This window comes from Chiloscyllium plagiosum, chromosome 15, assembly GCF_004010195.1.
Source record: "Chiloscyllium plagiosum isolate BGI_BamShark_2017 chromosome 15, ASM401019v2, whole genome shotgun sequence".
Lineage (NCBI taxonomy): Eukaryota > Metazoa > Chordata > Chondrichthyes > Orectolobiformes > Hemiscylliidae > Chiloscyllium > Chiloscyllium plagiosum.
Window position 1 is genome coordinate 78,871,524 of NC_057724.1, and position 17,866 is coordinate 78,889,389.

At 42.2% G+C, this 17,866-nt stretch overlaps 1 protein-coding gene across 1 annotated transcript in view; it reads right to left on the reverse strand.

Moving 5' to 3' along the window:
• LOC122557441 (tripeptidyl-peptidase 2-like) overlaps positions 1 to 17,866 on the reverse strand; it is a 114,228-nt gene that overhangs the window by 15,237 nt on the left and 81,125 nt on the right. The window contains exons 22-25 of the mRNA XM_043705196.1: positions 13,901 to 14,038; positions 7,359 to 7,603; positions 5,283 to 5,361; positions 657 to 805 (exon numbers count right to left, since the gene is read on the reverse strand). Of these exons, the coding sequence (XP_043561131.1) occupies positions 657 to 805; positions 5,283 to 5,361; positions 7,359 to 7,603; positions 13,901 to 14,038 (611 nt within the window). The remainder of the gene's footprint in view (positions 1 to 656; positions 806 to 5,282; positions 5,362 to 7,358; positions 7,604 to 13,900; positions 14,039 to 17,866) is intronic.

Sequence of the window (17,866 nt, forward strand, 5' to 3'; positions counted from 1 at the left end):
AAACAATAACAGAAACTGAACAGTGTGAATGCTGCTAATCTGAAATAAAACAGAATGCACTGGAAGTATTCAGCAGGTCTGCAGAGAGAGAAACAGAGTTAATGGTTCAATTCGATGATTTTTTTTCTGATTTCCAAGTTCTGAAGTAAGATCTTTGACCTGAAATGAAATCCTGTCCCGCACTTGTTCCATTAATTCTACCAAATATACGAGCAAGTAATAAAACTGCTTTCAGAGAGTATAAAGGTAATGAATACACCTTGGTATGTTTATGATATTCTTGTAGATAAACAAATACCAGCTTTAACAAGGTGGAGCACTGATCTTCAGCTAGCCACAGGAATATAATCCAATTCTAGGTTATGTAAATAAAAAGGTACAATGGCTCTGTAGCAACACTAGGAGATGGGTTTGCATTTCTGGTGGGATAATTAACCAGTCAACAACTCACACCAGAAAATTAGTCAATGCTCGCACAAACCTTCAAACTAGCAACCCAAATTTTGAACTGGGTGAAAAACAGGTCAAATGCTCTCTTGCAGCAAGGTCACTATAGCTACGAGCTCGTGTTTGAGCACCCCATCTTCACTGCCAGCTATAATATTATCTTCCTCACTATTTGTTCCTAACAAATTAGGTGAATTTGTGTTCCATACTTGGGTAGCCATTGTATTCTGAGATCTCGAATGGCCTCTTCGAACATTTCCTTTGGTTCTTTCTCCTTCTCTTTGCTGGACTTTTCTTTGTTTCCATCCTTGGTCTTGTTTGGAGGTGATATGAGATGGTAGTACAAACTGTGTACATCCTGAAAATAATCAATTACACAGAAATTACTCACAGGGTCAGTAGGAATCAGTCACTTTTGTTGTGGCAAATTCACCAACAGTGTATTAGACACAAAACCGGAAAATGCCGGTAATGCTCATCAGGTATGACAGCATCACTGGAGAGAGAAACATGAACAAGGAGCAAGGAGTAGGCAATTTGGCCCCACAAGCATGCCATGCCATTTCATAAGATCATGACTGATCAGATTGCAATTATAAATCCACATTCTTGTCTATCTCAATAACATTTTCCCTCTTTGCTTACCAAGAATGTATTTAGTTGTGCCTTAAAAATATTCAAACATTCCTTCCTCAGAAGGCAAGATCCAAAATTCAAAATGGAGATAAAACATTTTGGGCAATACTCTATTTTAAATAGGTCTTATTAAAGTGACTCCTAGTTCGAGATTCTCCCAGAAGATGAAATAACTTCTTCACATCTACTCTGTGAAGACACCACCTCTGCACCATCCCCCCCCAAACCTCATCCCACACCCCCCCGCCAAAAAGAGGATCTTATATGATTCAATAAATTAGCGTTATTATTTCAGACTCCGGTCCCACTTTGACAATGAAGCAGCTCTTTCAGTGAAGCGATCCCACAGCAACAGTCAAAAATGCAACTGCAGGCATTCCTTGGGCTTAAAAAAATACCTAGCAATCTATGCAACAGATGTAGCCTTCTGCTGCAGCTCTGCACTTGGAGCATTTATTCATGAAAACCAACACAATATCTGCTCAACTCCTGGACAGAAGGTTTAAAGACTGCTGAGGCTGACTGTCAAAGAATTAAAACAGACACTTCTAAATGAGGGCAGTGGGAAGGACTCAGAGGGGAGTCAGGGTCTGATTTGCCTTGGTATTCAACACGATCACTTGGGAATTGGAGATCATTGAAGGACCAAGGAATTGGGGAGTGGGGGGGTGGTCAAAAGAAAGGGGAGAGAGGAAAGGCATCTACTGACTATGTTGCAATGTTTATCCATTCCCCAGAACACTCTGAAATCCACCAAGCTCAGTTACTGAGCTGGTAAGACTCTGTTATCTGGTACTAAGCATTATGTACTGCGGTGGCTTCTCAAACCACATGCTTGGAAGTGGCCCACCATTCAAGACAGTGTCTTGAGCTGTCAGCAGCCTAAGCTCTGGAATTCACTCTTAAACCTTGCCATCTCTCTCTCTCCTGTAAGATATTCCTTAACATGTACCTCTTTATATTTCTGTGCCAAACATTTGTCTGATAATGCAGCTGTGAAATGGCTTGAGATGTCTTACTCGTTTAAAGACTCTATATAAACGTAAGCTGTTGTTGTGCAGTCCCCAGAGATGAAAGGGTTTCAGATCTGAAATATTAACTCTGCTTCTCTCTTAGCAGGCCTGCTGATCCAGTTCAGCATTTGATGCTTTTTTCCTCCAGATCTCCAGCACCACAGCATATTGTTTTTGTAACAGGGTTAAAAACACTCCTGTTTCTCGGTATTAGAAATGACCTGTCTTGAGTTTCCAGGTGCAGAATCGGTGGTTGATGAATCACTGTGTACACAGAGCCATGAAGTTCACTTCCTAATGGAGCAATCACCTGCAACCCTGAAATCACTAACCAGCCAGAACAAATCATAGACACAAACACAGGACAATCAGTGCTCAACACCTGCATCTACAGAAACAGTTGAGTTGCAGAATGATTCATCTACTCTGGGGAGGTTCCATTATGTCACAAATAGAGTCGCTCTGCACAAATATCACTTCACCCTGTTAAAAGGGATAGCCTCCACTACATCCCATAATTTGGTAACTAAGTCACAGTAGCACAAAACAGTCACTCTAAAGTCAACACTTACAAACCATGGATACCAACAGCTGATTCCCCCCCAGCAGCCAGGTTTGTACTTTCACAGAAAAATGAACACAATCATGGATTTCAGATGCAAAGGAACAAATCAATGCACATTTTTACAGCGCCAATCACAACAGAGAGCTCTCAAAGTATTTGCAGCCGATGACTTAAAATGCTGATAATCCATTGGTGAAGTAGTCATAATTCCAGAGGACAATAGCAATGCTCTCTTAATAGAGGGAACAACCAATGGTGAGTTTAACCTGAGGATTACCACACCTCAGGTGAGGGGCAAAGATGAGAAGGAGAAACCTTCACAGTAACCTCAGACTCAGGTCCCACTTCCAAGATGAAGCAGCTCTTCCAGTGAAGAGATCCCAGAGCAATAGTCAAATATTCAACAGCAGACAGTCCTTGGGCCTGAAAAAATACCCAGAAATCTATGCAACTGATGCAGCCTTCTGCTGGATCTCTGCACTTGGAGCATTTATTCATGAAAACCAACACAATATCTGCTCAACTCCCGGACACAAGGTGTAAAGACTGCTAAGGCTGACAGCCAAAGAATTAAAACAAACACTTTCAAAACAAACACTCAGATGGTATGGAAATTGAATCAACCATCCCACTACATCACAAACTAGCCATCCAGCCAACTCAGCTAACTGACCCCAGACTAAACGCAACTGTACATTTTTGTGTCCATTCAGGGTCAGATATAGAGTTTCTGGCTGTGATTGGAATTTATGGCTCATTGTTGAAGTTGATGAAAACAAAATACTGTGGATGTTGTAAATCTGAAACCAAACAGAAATTGCCAGAGAAACTCAGCAGGTCTGACAGCGTCTGTGGAGGCAGAAACAGAGTTAACATTTTGAGTCCAGTATGACACTTTTTCATTTCTGAAGGAGAACTTGCAGGCAATGGTATTCCCATGTGTCTACTGCTGTTGCCGTTCTAGCTGGTATAAGTTTACTTTTCTTCAAAACAATGGTTTGGGACATGTTCTGCCCACCTGAGATCTCAGTTTAGAATATTCTGGTGAAGTCACTTCACCTGATGACAGAGCAGTGCTCCAAAAACTTGTGACTTCAAATAAAACTGTTGGACTATAACTTGGTTTCATGTGACTTCTGACTTTGTCCACCTTGGTCCAAAACAGCACCTCCACACGAAAACTGCGGCACATCAGAGAGTCAGTAGAATGATGTGCTTCCAGCTGCAAAGCCAGGGGAGGAGGGCTGGAGGTGGTTACAGAAATAGGGATGGACTAATACACAATGAGTTTAAAAACAAGGACGAAGATTGTGAACACGTGGCAAGGAAGGAGCACAATGACACAAAACAATAGAACTTAAAGAGAGTTGAGTGTGGATGCAACTGAGGAATGCATTAATTGTGTTGACTAAAGAATGTGGTTCATCACCATCACATTTCTCCACAGCACAAAAATCAGATGTCAAGGAAGACTGAATAAACGGGGTTTGGAGATGATATCCCATAGGCTCTTCAGAATGGCCCTGGTGCTTAAAACAGTAAAACTGAAAGATTAGTTGCATGGGTTACACATGCATTCCCTTGAATGCAGAAGGTTAAAGGGCAATTTGACCAGTCTACCTTTGAACAAGGGTACACAATCTTAGAGAAAAACAAGAAGTGCTGCAAATACTCAGCACATCTGACAACATCCGCTGACGGAGAAACAGGGCTAACATTTTGTGTCAACGAAATCTTAAATTTGGAGCTAGATTACTCTGCAATAAGAATAGGAAACACTTTCCAACATGAAAGGGAGCAATATTTTTGAGATTTGTCAACTGAAAGGCTGAGGTGCTGAAGGACCCCCTGCAAGTTCCTTTCTGAGCCACACGTTATCCTGACCTCCATTTATTCACTAACGCTAGGACAAAATTATACAGAACTCCCTCCCTAACAGCTGCGTGGATGCACTCACTTCATATGGAAAACAGCAGCTCAAAGAAGCAGCTAACCACCATTTTCTCAGGGCAATTTGGGATGGGAAAGAAATGCTGGCCCAGTCAATAATGCCCACCTCCCATGAAAACATTTAAAAAACTAGATTTTTGATAGGGAAGGTATACAGGTCAGGTACTCATTATCTGTACACCTGAAAACTAAGAAGATCGAAAAACAAAAGGTATTTTCAAATGTGGACGTGAACAAACTCGTCGATACACAGAGTTTGCATCCTTTGGGGAAAAAAAAATTCCTTTTAGGTCTGTTTAGGTCCTTATGGTCAAGGAAAAGATTCTTTCCCAAAGGCCTACAGTGGACTCAAAACCGAAAATATCCTTTATCCAAAACCAGCTGATCCTGAGGTTTTCAGCTAAACGATCCCTGACCTGTAAAGTGATATCGAACAAAGACAAACAATTAATTCAGTTTCAGATCAAACTCAAGCTAACAGAATCTCAGAAATGCCCAGAGGGCTTAATATTTTATCCTTGGTCCCATGTTCCTTTACACATGCAATAGGGAGGAGCTAAACCTACAGTTTGTGCCAATGTGTAACAGATGCCATCTCTCATTAAGGACCAAACATGATGAACAAGAGGCTAGGCTGGTGCCTGTGTGACTAGATAAATAACAAGACTTACAGCTTTCTTGCCCATTTCCGTTTTCGAAAGTGTGAGTGTTCCAGTGAGTTGGCAACCAATTTCAATTCCTTTTGGAACTCTGGAGGATGAAAGAGGAAATGAATTCCACCTTGTTGCACACTGAGACAGAAACATTCTCAGAAACAGAAAATGTTGGGAATACACAGTAGGTCAGTCAGCCTCATAAGGTAGATCTGGTGTCAGGAAATGAAAGCTGAAGAAGGTTGGAGACGAAGGGATAATCTATTCACAGGACGGAGTCTGTTGAGTGGAACAAATCTCAAACTGCTTGTAAGAAAAGAACGTTCTGACTGTGACTCTGATCTATTGCCTTTTCTCCCTCCTACCTCTAAGGCTTTTGCACTGCACTGCAACACTAAATATTTTCATAGTTTATCGGTTACATTTTGAATGTAACAACAGTTGAACCAAATACATTGAATCATAAAGGAGGCCCAGGGGCCTTTCTGCCTTGATTGGATCAGTGGGAGAGCTCTCAAATTGATCTCACTGACCTTGCTCCTTCCCCAAATCCCTGTATTTTATTTCCTTTTCAACTATTAATCCATTTCCCTTTTGAACAGGAAAAACGCAGCTGCTTCCAGTCCCCTGTCAGTCAGTTGTTCGGATTTGGAATATACTCACTGCATTTCTTTATTTCTCCATCTCCTTTCTGTTGTTACTAATTATTTTAAATCAGCGTCCTCTGGTTTCTGACACTCCTGCCAGTGAACACAATTTCTCCTGATTTACTCAATTTCATCCCTTCTAATTAGGCTGTCTTTTCTCTTTGTATATACTAGCTGATGTAGTCTTTTTTTTCTTAAGGTTTGCAAGGTTATGGGGTAAGAACTGACTGCTAGGGACGTAGGATCATCAGAGAGTTGATCCAGACATGATAGACCTCCTTTTGTGTTGAATGATTCTACTATTTGCCTTCTGTTAAACTTAATAGTTGTTCCTCAGTCAATGTGAGTAGATTTACAAGAATGATACCTGGACTTCAGATGCCAAATTATGAGGAGAGATTCTACAAATTAGATCTTTTTTTCAGAATTTAGAAGGTTAAGGGTGATGTGACCAGAGTCTTCAAGATATTAATGGGAAAAGATAGTGTAGATAAAGATAAATATTTCTACTGGTTGGACATTTTAGAAATAGGGGACATAGTCTGAGAATTAGGGTCAGATAATTTCGGAGAAATATTAGAAAGCACTTCTATACACGAAAAGTGGTAGATGTTTGGAATTCTCTTCCACAAACTGCAGTGGATGCAGGTTCAGTTGTTAAATTTTAAATCTGAGATACATAATTTTTTGTTAAGCAAAGGTATTAAGGACATGGACCAAAGACAGGTGTATGGAGTTAGGTCACAGATCACCCAAGATCTCACTGAATGGCAGAGCAGGCTCGAGGGCCTGAATGGCCTACTTCTGTGCCTAAAAACAGATTCGCTATTCAGTCATCTCATTTGTGGGATTTTACTGAGTTCAAACTGCCTCTGCATTTGGCCTCATCACAACAACTAGTAACACTTCCAAATTAATTCCTTGGCTGTGAATTTCTTGGAAATGTCATGATGACAGGATTAAAGAACTGCAAGTTTTCTTCCTGGATGATGAGAAATAAAAGGCTTTAGAGTGCCCTGACTTAATTTCACAATGTGAGAGATGAACAAAACCTTACAAAAGAGATTTGGACCAACATTCATCGAGGCTATTATGGTAAATTAAACAGTACTTTGTATTTCCTGTACCCAAATGATGGTTCTCATGCTCCACTACTATTAAATAATTAAACATGACAACTGCATTATCATTTCTTTTCTTCATGTGGACATGAGCAGTTATTCTTTTTTTTTGAAACTTGGGGCATAGTCATAAACACTACTGAAAATGAGGAACTCTTCAAAAATACATACACCCCAGGACAGAGTTTGCCTGATGGGCATTCATACCAGACCACTAGGAGCTGAGCCAGCATGATGGAATGGCAAGATCTTGTATAAAGATGCTGTATATTTCCTTTTTCAGTCTTTAAATCTTGGATTCTGTAAATCTTGGACCAATTACTTACTTGTCATCCGGCAATGAAGTGACGTAGAATGGAACCGTGTATTTTGGGGGCAATGTAAGGGAGCAAAACTTGCTCTTGTTGAGTAGCGCGTTGACATGGGTTCGGTAGACGTCCAAGTTCAGTGGAGTTGGGAGCTTGCGATCGATTTGGAATGGCAGATCATTTAAATGCTCCAACTCACTCAACGCCTCATGGCGAATCTGCAGGCGTATCACATAGTCCCCTTTATCCAGTTTTAGCGAGTACTGTGAAGAAACAACAAAGCATTTCATGAACAAGCCATTTTGACAAAAAGAGATACACCTTCAACACACTTCAAAATCAATGTTTTGTATTTGACTCACATTTAGAAGGAACAGAGACTTACATTTCAATTGCACCTTTAGCAACATTGTATAGCAATCAGCAACCAATTTAAAGTAAAGTCAATGTTGTAGGAAATGTAGCAGCCAATTTGCACACATCAAATTCTCTCTTAAATTCTCTTGGTAGTGATCTCAGGATTACTACCAATGCCACGTGCTACCCAGCATAGAAATGAAAGAATTTTTTTGCTAGTTGAGGGGTAAATGTAAATTAAAAGCTGAGGAAGACCTCATCTGCTCTTCTATAAAGTACTCCCACAATATCTTTTACTGTTCTTGGTTTAATGTTTCAAATCAAACTGATGCTTCTGATTGTGTAGAACTTGCTCAATAGTACACTGAATGGCTGGGCTCGAGTGAGTGGCACACTCAACTCCAAGAGGAGACCATAACGTCTGAGATACAGGCAAGAATGCTAGACAGAACAGTACATTGAAGATTTGTGGTGGAACATCACCCTATAAGTTGACTCTCATCTGGAATCTTGGTCGGACACATTTAGACTAGTGTGAGTGACAATTTAACTGAGTTCCTTATTTTCCCAAGTGCAGTTGGAACAGAGCTAAAGTACTGTTGTTCTCTAACAGCGCCAGTACTACTGGTTCAATAGCTTAAAGAAAAAATGGTTTGAAACCCCATCGTGGTACTGATAAATTAAGCACATTAAGAATTTCATTCACATGAAATGAAAAATAAATTGTACACCTTTTTTAGAGGATGGGGCTTCAATTGAGCCTTGGCTTTCCTGTAATTCAGTTTGACAGGGTGGGAAAGATTGCACCTCTCCAGAAATGTTTCTCTTTTTTTCTTATGTTCTCCCTACTCGTTTCTTTTCCATCCCCAAACACATTGTAAGATGTAGGTGCAGAAGCAGGCCATTCAATGAGATCGTCGCTTATCTGATAACCCTCAACTCCCTGTTCCTGACTTATTCCCCACAGTACCTCCACAAGCCTTGATTTCCGCACTAATTAAACAAAAATCTTGTCTCTCTCAGCCTTGAATATCCTTAACGATCCAGCTCAAGTGTCCCATGGTATAGAATTTCACAGATTTATTTAAATAGTGGAGATGGCTCACCAAAGGAGAACAGCAGTTGCCAAGATCATGGCACCGTGGCAGGCACTACTGCTCAGAAGGGCGGGAAAAAGACTTGTAGGGCAATAGTCATAGGGGATTCTATTGTAATGGGAGTAGATAGGCGGTTCTGTGGCTGAAAACTGGACTCCGGATGATATGTTGACTCCCAGGTGCTCCGGTCAGGGGTGTCACCCTGCAGAGCATTCTAAAAGGGGAAGGTGAACAGCCAGTTGTCTTGGTGCATATAGATTAGATTACTTACAGTGTGGAAATAGGCCCTTCGGCCCATCAAGTCCACACCGACCCGTCGAAGCCTAACCCACCCATACCCATACATTTACCCCTCATCTAACACCACGGGCAATTTATCATGGCCAATTCACCTGACCTGCACATCTTTGGATTGTGGGAGGAAACCGGAGCACCCGGAGGAAATCCACGCAGACACGGGGAGAATGTGCAAACTCCACACAGTCAGTCGTCTGAGGCGGAATTGAACCCCGGGTCTCTGGCGCTGTGAGGCAGCAGTGCTAACCACTGTGCCACCGTGCTGCCCACTAACTGGCACACAGGAAGAGGAGGAAATATTTCTACCCAGAAAACCTTTCTCAGTACTCAATTAGAACACAACTAATCTGTTAACTCAATCCATCCGGCTTAACGCCTTCACCCTTAACACCATTACTAATCAACAATTTATGTTAACTTTGACATTTCCAAGCGACCCCAAAACTCAGCAGCTTTTTGAGAGAGAGTTCCAAATTTCTACTTTTGTGTTTGAAGAAATGCATCCTGACACTACTCCGAAGGCTCAAAACCTCTTGTTTTGGACAGCACCAGAGGAAACTTTTTCTGCTCTGACCTTACAACTCAAACTTTTCATTCAAACCATTCAAGAAAATATAATCCAGTCTGTGCAATTTCTCTTCATAGCTTATACAAAGGTCAGATAGGTCAATGGAGTAAGGTCATATTCTCATGAGTCCTGTAGCCTCGCATGGTTTTGGATGATATTCTGTATGCATGCTTTCACAACTTGTCAGAGAGCAGCAATCAGGCACAGCGAGGCAAGAAAAATAAATAGGCCAAATCGTTGAGTGGCAACTCACTTGCTCTGGACTGGACTAGGATCCTCTCCCCAAGTACAGATGCCATTACCTCTCCCTCTGTGTTCAGTGCATGAACACAGAGCATCACAAAGCAATCAACAGCACGTTTACAACGTAATGGTTTCAAGAGCTGTTGACTTCACCCAGCCTTCAACAACTCTGTTTCTTAATTTGTCACAAAAAGTCTCACCACACTGGATTAAATACACAGAAGAAAGCTTCCCAAACCAAGGGTTGTGATCCCCAGTGGGAGCGGCTGATCAACTTGTGACTCCTAAACCTGCAATGGACCAACGATACAAGTAAAAAATGAGATGAGGTCCTGAAAGCAGAATACAGGGAGCTAGGAGAGAAGTTAAAAAGGAGGACCTAAAAGGTAGTTATCTCTGGATCATTACCAGTGTCATGTGCTGGCCAGTGTAGAAATGAAAAAATAGGCAGGATGAACACGTGGCTTGAGGGGTGGTGTAGGAGGGAGGGGTTCAGATTTGTTGGACATTGGGACCGGTTCTGGGGAAGGTGGGACTATTACCTATTGGACAGTCTACACTTGAACCAGACTGAAACTAATGTCCTTGGGGGAGTTTTTGCTACTGCTGATGGGGAGGTTTTAAACTGATGTGGCAGGGGCTGGGAAACAGAAGAGAAGACAAGTAGGCAGCCAGGTGGAAACTAGAGACTGCAAGGATCATGAAGTTAGCATTAATAAGGGGAAGAGTAGGCAGAGAGCAGACGAAAACAAATGAATTGGTGGCCTGAAGCGCACATACTTGAATGCAAGGAGTACAGTGGGTAAGGCAGATGAATTAAGGTTTTGGATTGGTGCCTGGGAGAATGGCGTTATTACAATCACAGAATTGCTTGAAGGAAGGGCCTGATGATTGGCAACTAAATGTTCCAGGATATACATGCTTCAGTGGGACAGGGAGGGAAGTAAAATGGGGGGAAGGAGTTGCATTGCTAGTCAGGGATGATATCACAGGCGAGCTAAACGAGGACACTATGGAGGGCTTGAGCAGTGAGTCATTATGGGTGGAGATGAGAAATAGGAAGGGTGCAGTTACATCGTTGGGGCTGTATTACAGGCCTCCCAACAGTGAGTGTAAGGTAGAAGAACAAATAGGTAAACAGATTATGGAAAGATGTAGAGGCAACAGGGTGGTGGTGATGGGAGGTTTTAATTTTCCCAACATGGATTGGGATACAGTTAGTGTCAGAGGTCTGGATGGGGCGAAATTTGTAAGTGCCCAGGAGAATTTTCTAGAGTAGTATGTCAATAGTCTGACAAGGGAAGGGGCCATATTGGACCTGGTGTTGGGGAATGAGCCTGGCCAGGTGGAGGATTTCTTTGAGAACAGTGTCCACAATTCTGTAAGTTTTAGAATACTCGTAGACAAAGATGAGAGTGGTCTTAAGGGAAAAGTACTAAACTGGGCCAAGGCCAATTATATCAAAATTAGGCAGGAGCTGGGAAATGTGGATTGGACACAGCTATTTGAAGGGAAGTCCACATTTGATATATGGGAGGCTTTCAAAGATAGGCTAAAGACAATGCAGGACAGGCATGTCCTGGAGAATCCCAAAGCCTTTTATTCTTATATAAGAAGCAAGTAAGTAACTAGAGAAAGTATTGGTCCACTAAAGGATAAGGAAGGAAGGCTGTATGTCGAACCTGAGAAAATGAGTGAGATTTTGAATGATTACTTTGCATCAGTGTACACTGAGGAGAGGGACATGATTGTTGAGATGAGAGATAGAAGTTTGATTACTCTGGATCAAGTAGGGAAAATGTGTTGGTATGCTAGAGGTTATTAAGGTGGACAAATCCCCAGGACCGGATGGGATCTATCCCAGGTTGCTGAGGGAGGCGAGAGAGGAAATAGCTGGGATCCTGACAGATATCTTTGTAGCATCCTTAAATAAAGGTGAAGTGCCGGAGGACTGGAGGGTTGCTCATGTTGTCCTCCTGTACAAGGAGGGTAGTCGGGATATTCCGGGTAACTACAGACGAGTGAGCCTGATGTCAGTGGTGGGGAAGTTGCTGGAGAAGGTACTAAGGGATAAATTCTATTTATGTTTAGAAAAGAATGGGCTTACCAGTGATAGGCAATATGGTTTTGTGCGAGGTAGATCGTGCCTTACCAACTTAATAGTGTTCTTTGAGGAAGTGACCAAGTTGAAGGAAGGGCTGTTGATGTCATATACATGGACTTTATAAAGGCATTTGATAAGATTCCCCATGGTAAACTAATTAAGGAAGTGAAGTCACATGGTGTGCTGGGTGTTCTAGCAAGGTGGATAAAGAACTGCTTGAGCAACAGGAGACAGAGAGTAGTAGTTGAAGGGAGTTTCTCGAAATGGAGAAAGGTGATCAGTGGTGTTCCACAGGGATCAGTGCTGGGGCCACTGTTGCTTGTGAAATGCATAAATGATCTGGAAGAGGGTACTGTTGGTATGATCAGCAAGTTTGCAGATGACATGAAGATTGGTGGAGTAGCAGAAAGCATAGGGGACTGTCAAAGAATACAGGAGAATATAGATAGACTGGAGAGTTGGCTGGAGAAGTGGCAGATGGATTTCAATCCAGGCAAATGTGAGGTGATGCATTTTGGGAAGTCTAATTCTAGAGCAAATTATACAGTAAAAAGAAGAGCCTTGGGAAAAGTTGATGAGCAGAGAGATCTGGGAGTGCAGGTCCATTGTATCCTGAAGGTTGCTGTACAGGTGGATGGAGTGGTCAAGAAGGCATATAGTATGCTTGCCTTCATCGGACAGAGTACTGAATATAAGAGCTGGCAGGTCAGGTTAAAATTTTACAAGACTTTGGTTTGGCTGCATTTAGAATACTGTGTACAGTTCTGGACACCACATTACCAAATGGATGTGGGTGATTTGGAGGGGGTGCAGAGAAGGTTTACGAAGACGTTGCCTGGTATGGAAGGTGCTAGCTATGAAGAGAGATTGAGTGGGTTAGGATTGTTTACATTAGGAAAAAGGACATTGAGGGGGGACCTGATTGAGGTTTACAAAATCATGAAGGGTATGGACAGGGTGGATAGAGACAAGCTTTTTCCCAGGGTGAAGGATTCGATAACCAGAGGTCACGCGACCAAGGTGAGAACTTGAAAGTTTAAGGGAGATACACGCGGCAAATACTTTACACAGTATTTGCCGCGTGTATCTCCCTTAAACTTGGTGCCTGGAATGCGTTGCCAGCAAAGGTAGTAGAGGCAGGCACGGTAGATTCATTTAAGATCTGTCTGGACAGATGCATGAGTAGGTGGGGAGCAGAGGGATACAGATGTTTAGGAATTGGGCGACAGGTTTAGACAGTGGATTTGGATGGGCTCAGGCTTGGAGGGCCGAAGGGCCTGTTTCTGAGCTGTAAGTTTTCTTTGTTCTTTACCCTGAAATTGTACCCTCTGGTCCAAGACTCTCCCACAAGTGGAAATAACTTCTCCACATCTACTCTATCAAACAACAGAAGAATCTCCAATGGTTCAATAAGCTGTCCTCTTAATCTTCTAAACTCCATTGAGTACAAGCCAAACTACCCTGGTCAGGAAATTCTTCCATCCTCTGGAACTGACCTAGTCAACATCCACCAATGCCGGTATATCTTTTCTTGGATAAGGAAACCAAAACTGTTCACAGTATTGTAAGTACGGTCTGACCAGTGCCTTGCATAGTTGTAGAAACAACCTCCAATTTTAAACACATTTCCCCTTGAAACTTCCTCCCATGATAGCAGAAGGTACTTTACTTCAAATGTTTGAATCACAGACTAATAGTAAAGCTGATATCTTCTCTGGCCCTGCAGTGAAGTGATCACCATTCTGAAATCAGAATCACTTGCGTCAGCTATAAATAGTACATTCATTAACATCATCATCTACAGAGATGGTCAATTTCACAGTTTTGTAGTTAGATTGGTTCAATCAGTTCAGTGCATAGATTACATTTCCCCATCCTTAACCAACATTCTTACCCTGTCAGGATATGCATCGCCTGATCCCACCAGCTTCTTGTTTTGATCAAACAGCATCCAAAGTTGACTGTCATACTCTGATTCATACAGCAAGTCAGATAATAAGGGGCAGCTTGGAGTCACTTCTCCAGACTTTGCCTGTAGTAGCACATTTTACAAAAAAACACAATTAACACTGTATAGTAAACAGCAAAACATTGTAAAGAAAGCCTGTTCAACTGGACTCAATCCATGTCCTTTTTATCCTCAGCACACTGAAACCACATCAGAGTAATGTGCAGGAAACAGAACATCTACTCAGCAAGACATTCCTGAAACTTCCTCCGCTGTGACCTCTACCATTGGGAACATCACCTCCAAGATAACCCAGAAGAAAGTGATGACTGCAAATGCTGGAGAGTAGAGTTGGAAAGGGTGGTGCTGGAAAAGCACAACAGGTCAGGCAGCATCCGAGGAGGAGCCTCGACATTTCTGGCATATGCCTTTCATCACATTCCTGAATCACATAACTTTTCCAGTGCCACACTTTTCAACTCCAAGAAAACCTGCAAAGCAGTGAGAATGATTCAAACCAGGCTGAGATTATGTTGCAAGTCTTAAAGATAAAAAAACCAAACTAAGCACTAAGGTTCACTTATGTAAAGACAAAATTTAAAAATAGGGAAGATTTTTAAAATCTGGACAGTAACTTGGTTAGTCCTCACTCGCAACACTGTGCATAGTTCTGCTCTCCTATTGTTAACAAGAGAAATCTGACAGGATTTCTTTCTTCCCTAGCAATCAGAGAAAAAGGATTTGACCAAAGATTATAAAGGGATGGATAGGGTCAATGCAGAGAAAACTTTTCCAACTTTGAAGCCCAAAACTAGAGTGCATCAATATAGAGTCATTAACAAAGACAAGCAGGAATTCAGCAGCTGTGCCGCTGTCCAGAGAGAGGAGAGAAAGTGTAACTCACTCCCACAAGGAATGGTTAAGGTGATTAGCCACAAGACATTAACGGGAAGCAACATAAACACCTAAGGGAGAAAGGAGTAGAGAATATGTTGATATTGTGAGATTAAGAGGTGTGGAAGGTTTATTGGCAATAAACAGTGGTTTGAATTTGCACATTAGAGGCCTATGTAGTTTGTACACTGGCCACAAATCTAGATATAAAATATTTAGAGTTTCATTTGCCACGTCTTTAGGGCATGAGGAAATGCAACCTCAGATGGTGCTGAGTAGTGGCTCCAGTTTAGAGGGTACTCATTCTGTTTAAATTAGCAACTCTGCATCAGAATGCATTTCACTGTTTCTGAGAGAGGAGACAAGGCATCATGTTGATACAGGACTATAGGAATAGGAGTAGGCCATTCAGTCCATCAGCCTGTTCCACCATTCAATACAATCAATAGGCATCATTTATACCAATGTTTTTTTCCCCCATACTATTCCCATAGCCCCTTAGGTTTTTTAAGAAATCTCTTAATCATGAATTTAAATATACACAAGCATTCTTTTTTAAAGAGGCAGTGTTTTCTGCAGATGCATAAATCCATATATTAGCATTTGCTATGAAAATGGGCTGAACAGTGCTGAAAATGTTGACCTCTGTCATGATCTGCTCATATACAAACTGCATTTGTTAGTAAGGATTGCAGGTGCTGGAAGTCAAGAGTTAATAGATGCAAAGCTGGAAAAGCACAACAGGTCAGGAACTGTCAGAATGAGGCAAAACAGAAACTGGAGGAACACCACCTTATATTTCGTCTGGGAAACTTAGAGCCCAATGGCCTCAACATTGACTTCACCAGCTTCAAAATCCCTCCAGCCCCAGCCTTATCCCATGTGTAGCCCCACCCCTCCTCCTCACCCCCTGACCTGACCTAACCTGTCCATCTTCCTATTCACCTATCTGCTCCCATTGACCAATCACAATAACCCCCTACCTTCAACCACTTTTCATTATCCGACCTACCTTCCCCAGCCTCATCCTTCCCTCTGTGTACTTCTGTGCTCCTTCCCCGTCCCAACAAAGGGTTTCATCCTGAAACATTGCCTTTCCAGCCCCTTGGACACGGTCTGACCTGCTGTACTCTTCCAGCTTCACATCTATCAACCCTGCATTTGTGATAGTGTCTGTAGGAAAACGTCCTAAGATGTTCCATGAGAGATAATGAAATGAAATACAGCATTCCATTATATCAGGCAATATTAGGATAGGTGAACAAAGGGGTATGCTTTAAGATCTTAAAGAAGAGAGAGATCTGGAGAGGACTACAGAGAGCTGCTGAGCTTAGAGCCTAGATGTTGAAAACACTGCTGCCACAGTTCCAAGTAATTAAAACTGTAGAGAGGAACACAAAAGCTTTGCAACACAGATTATTCAGTTCATCTAGTCTGTCAGACAAAAAGTAGCCACTCAACTTAATCTCACTCTCCAGCTTGCAAACAGTGACTCAGTAGTTTACAGCATTTCAAATGCTATCCAAGTGGCCAAGTTTGGTGAAGCATAGGGTCCCAGGTGGGTTAGAGGGCTAAATGAGTTGGAGTTAGGAGAATGGTGAGATCACAGAGGGGTTAAAAATTGATGCAGTGTCAAACCAATGGAAGTTAAAATACAGGTAACCGTTCTGAATAATTACAAGTGCATGGAAGATGGAAAATGTAAGGTTCACCAGGAGAATACAAATGCAGTGTAACAGGTACGGATGCATCTCAACCAGCATGCTCATCATGGCAACTAAAGATTGTAGCCCTGGGATCATTCTGGAGCTTTATACGTCACTCCACTATGCAGGTACCTTTTGCTCCATACCAAATGCCCAAAGAAACCATTCCTGGCATCAATCCTGAACTTACTCCTCATCAGTTCAGAGATATCTCTTGCTCTTACCATTGAAATGCAACTTGAATAACGTTGTGGATTGACTTTCACCTATTCCACTTGGTACTTCCACATCACTGGTCAGTATTTGCATCGGGGAATCAATTCACTGCAGGAGGCAGCCATTCAGTCCAACATGCTTCTATCATCTTTCTGAATGAACAATTCACAAAATTGATGATGTGATGTTGTGGTCATTATGGAGACTTGGATATCACAGAGGTGGGAATGGTTGTTGGATGTTCCAGGATTTACACGTTTCAAAAGTAATGGAAGTGGGGAGGGGGAAAAGGACGTGGGGGAGCAGCACTGCTTATCAGCGATAATGTCACAGCTACAGAAAGGGAGATCATTGACGCGGGTTTATTTATAGACGCGGTTACGGGTGGAAGTCAGAAACAGGAAAAGAGCACCCACTTCATTGGGAGTTTTCTTCCCCTCTTCCCCCCCCCCACCCCCAAATAGCAACAGAGACACAGAGAAGCAGATTGGGAGGCAGATTTTGGAAATGTGCAGAAGTAACAGGTTTGTTGTCATGGATGCCTTTAGCTTCCCTAATATGAAATGTGGAGGTTGTTTAGGAAGCACCTGCTGATGATGCTGGACAGGTTTGTCCCACTGAGGCAAGGAAGGGATGGTAGGGTGAAAGCACCTTGGGATGTCAAACATCTAGTCAAGAGGAAGAAGGAAGCTTACTTAAGGTTGAGTAGGCAAAGATCAGACATGGATTTAGAGGGTGACAAGGTAGCCAGGAAGGAACTGAAGAATGGGGCATGAAAAAGCTGTAGCAGGCCAGATTAAGGAAAACCCTTAAGGCGTTCTACATCTCTGTGAGGAACAAGAGGATGGCCAGCGTGAGAGTAGGGCCGATCAGGGATAGTGGAGGGAACTTGTGTCTGGAATTGGAGGAAGTAGGGGAGGTTCTTAATGAATACTTTGCTTTAGTATTCACTACTGAGAGGGTCCTTGATGTTTCTGAGGATAGCATGAAACAGACTGATACGCTGGAACAGATTGATGTTACGAAGGAGGATGTGCTGAAAATTGTGTAAAACATAAATATAGATAAGTCTATTGGACCAGACTAGATATGCCCA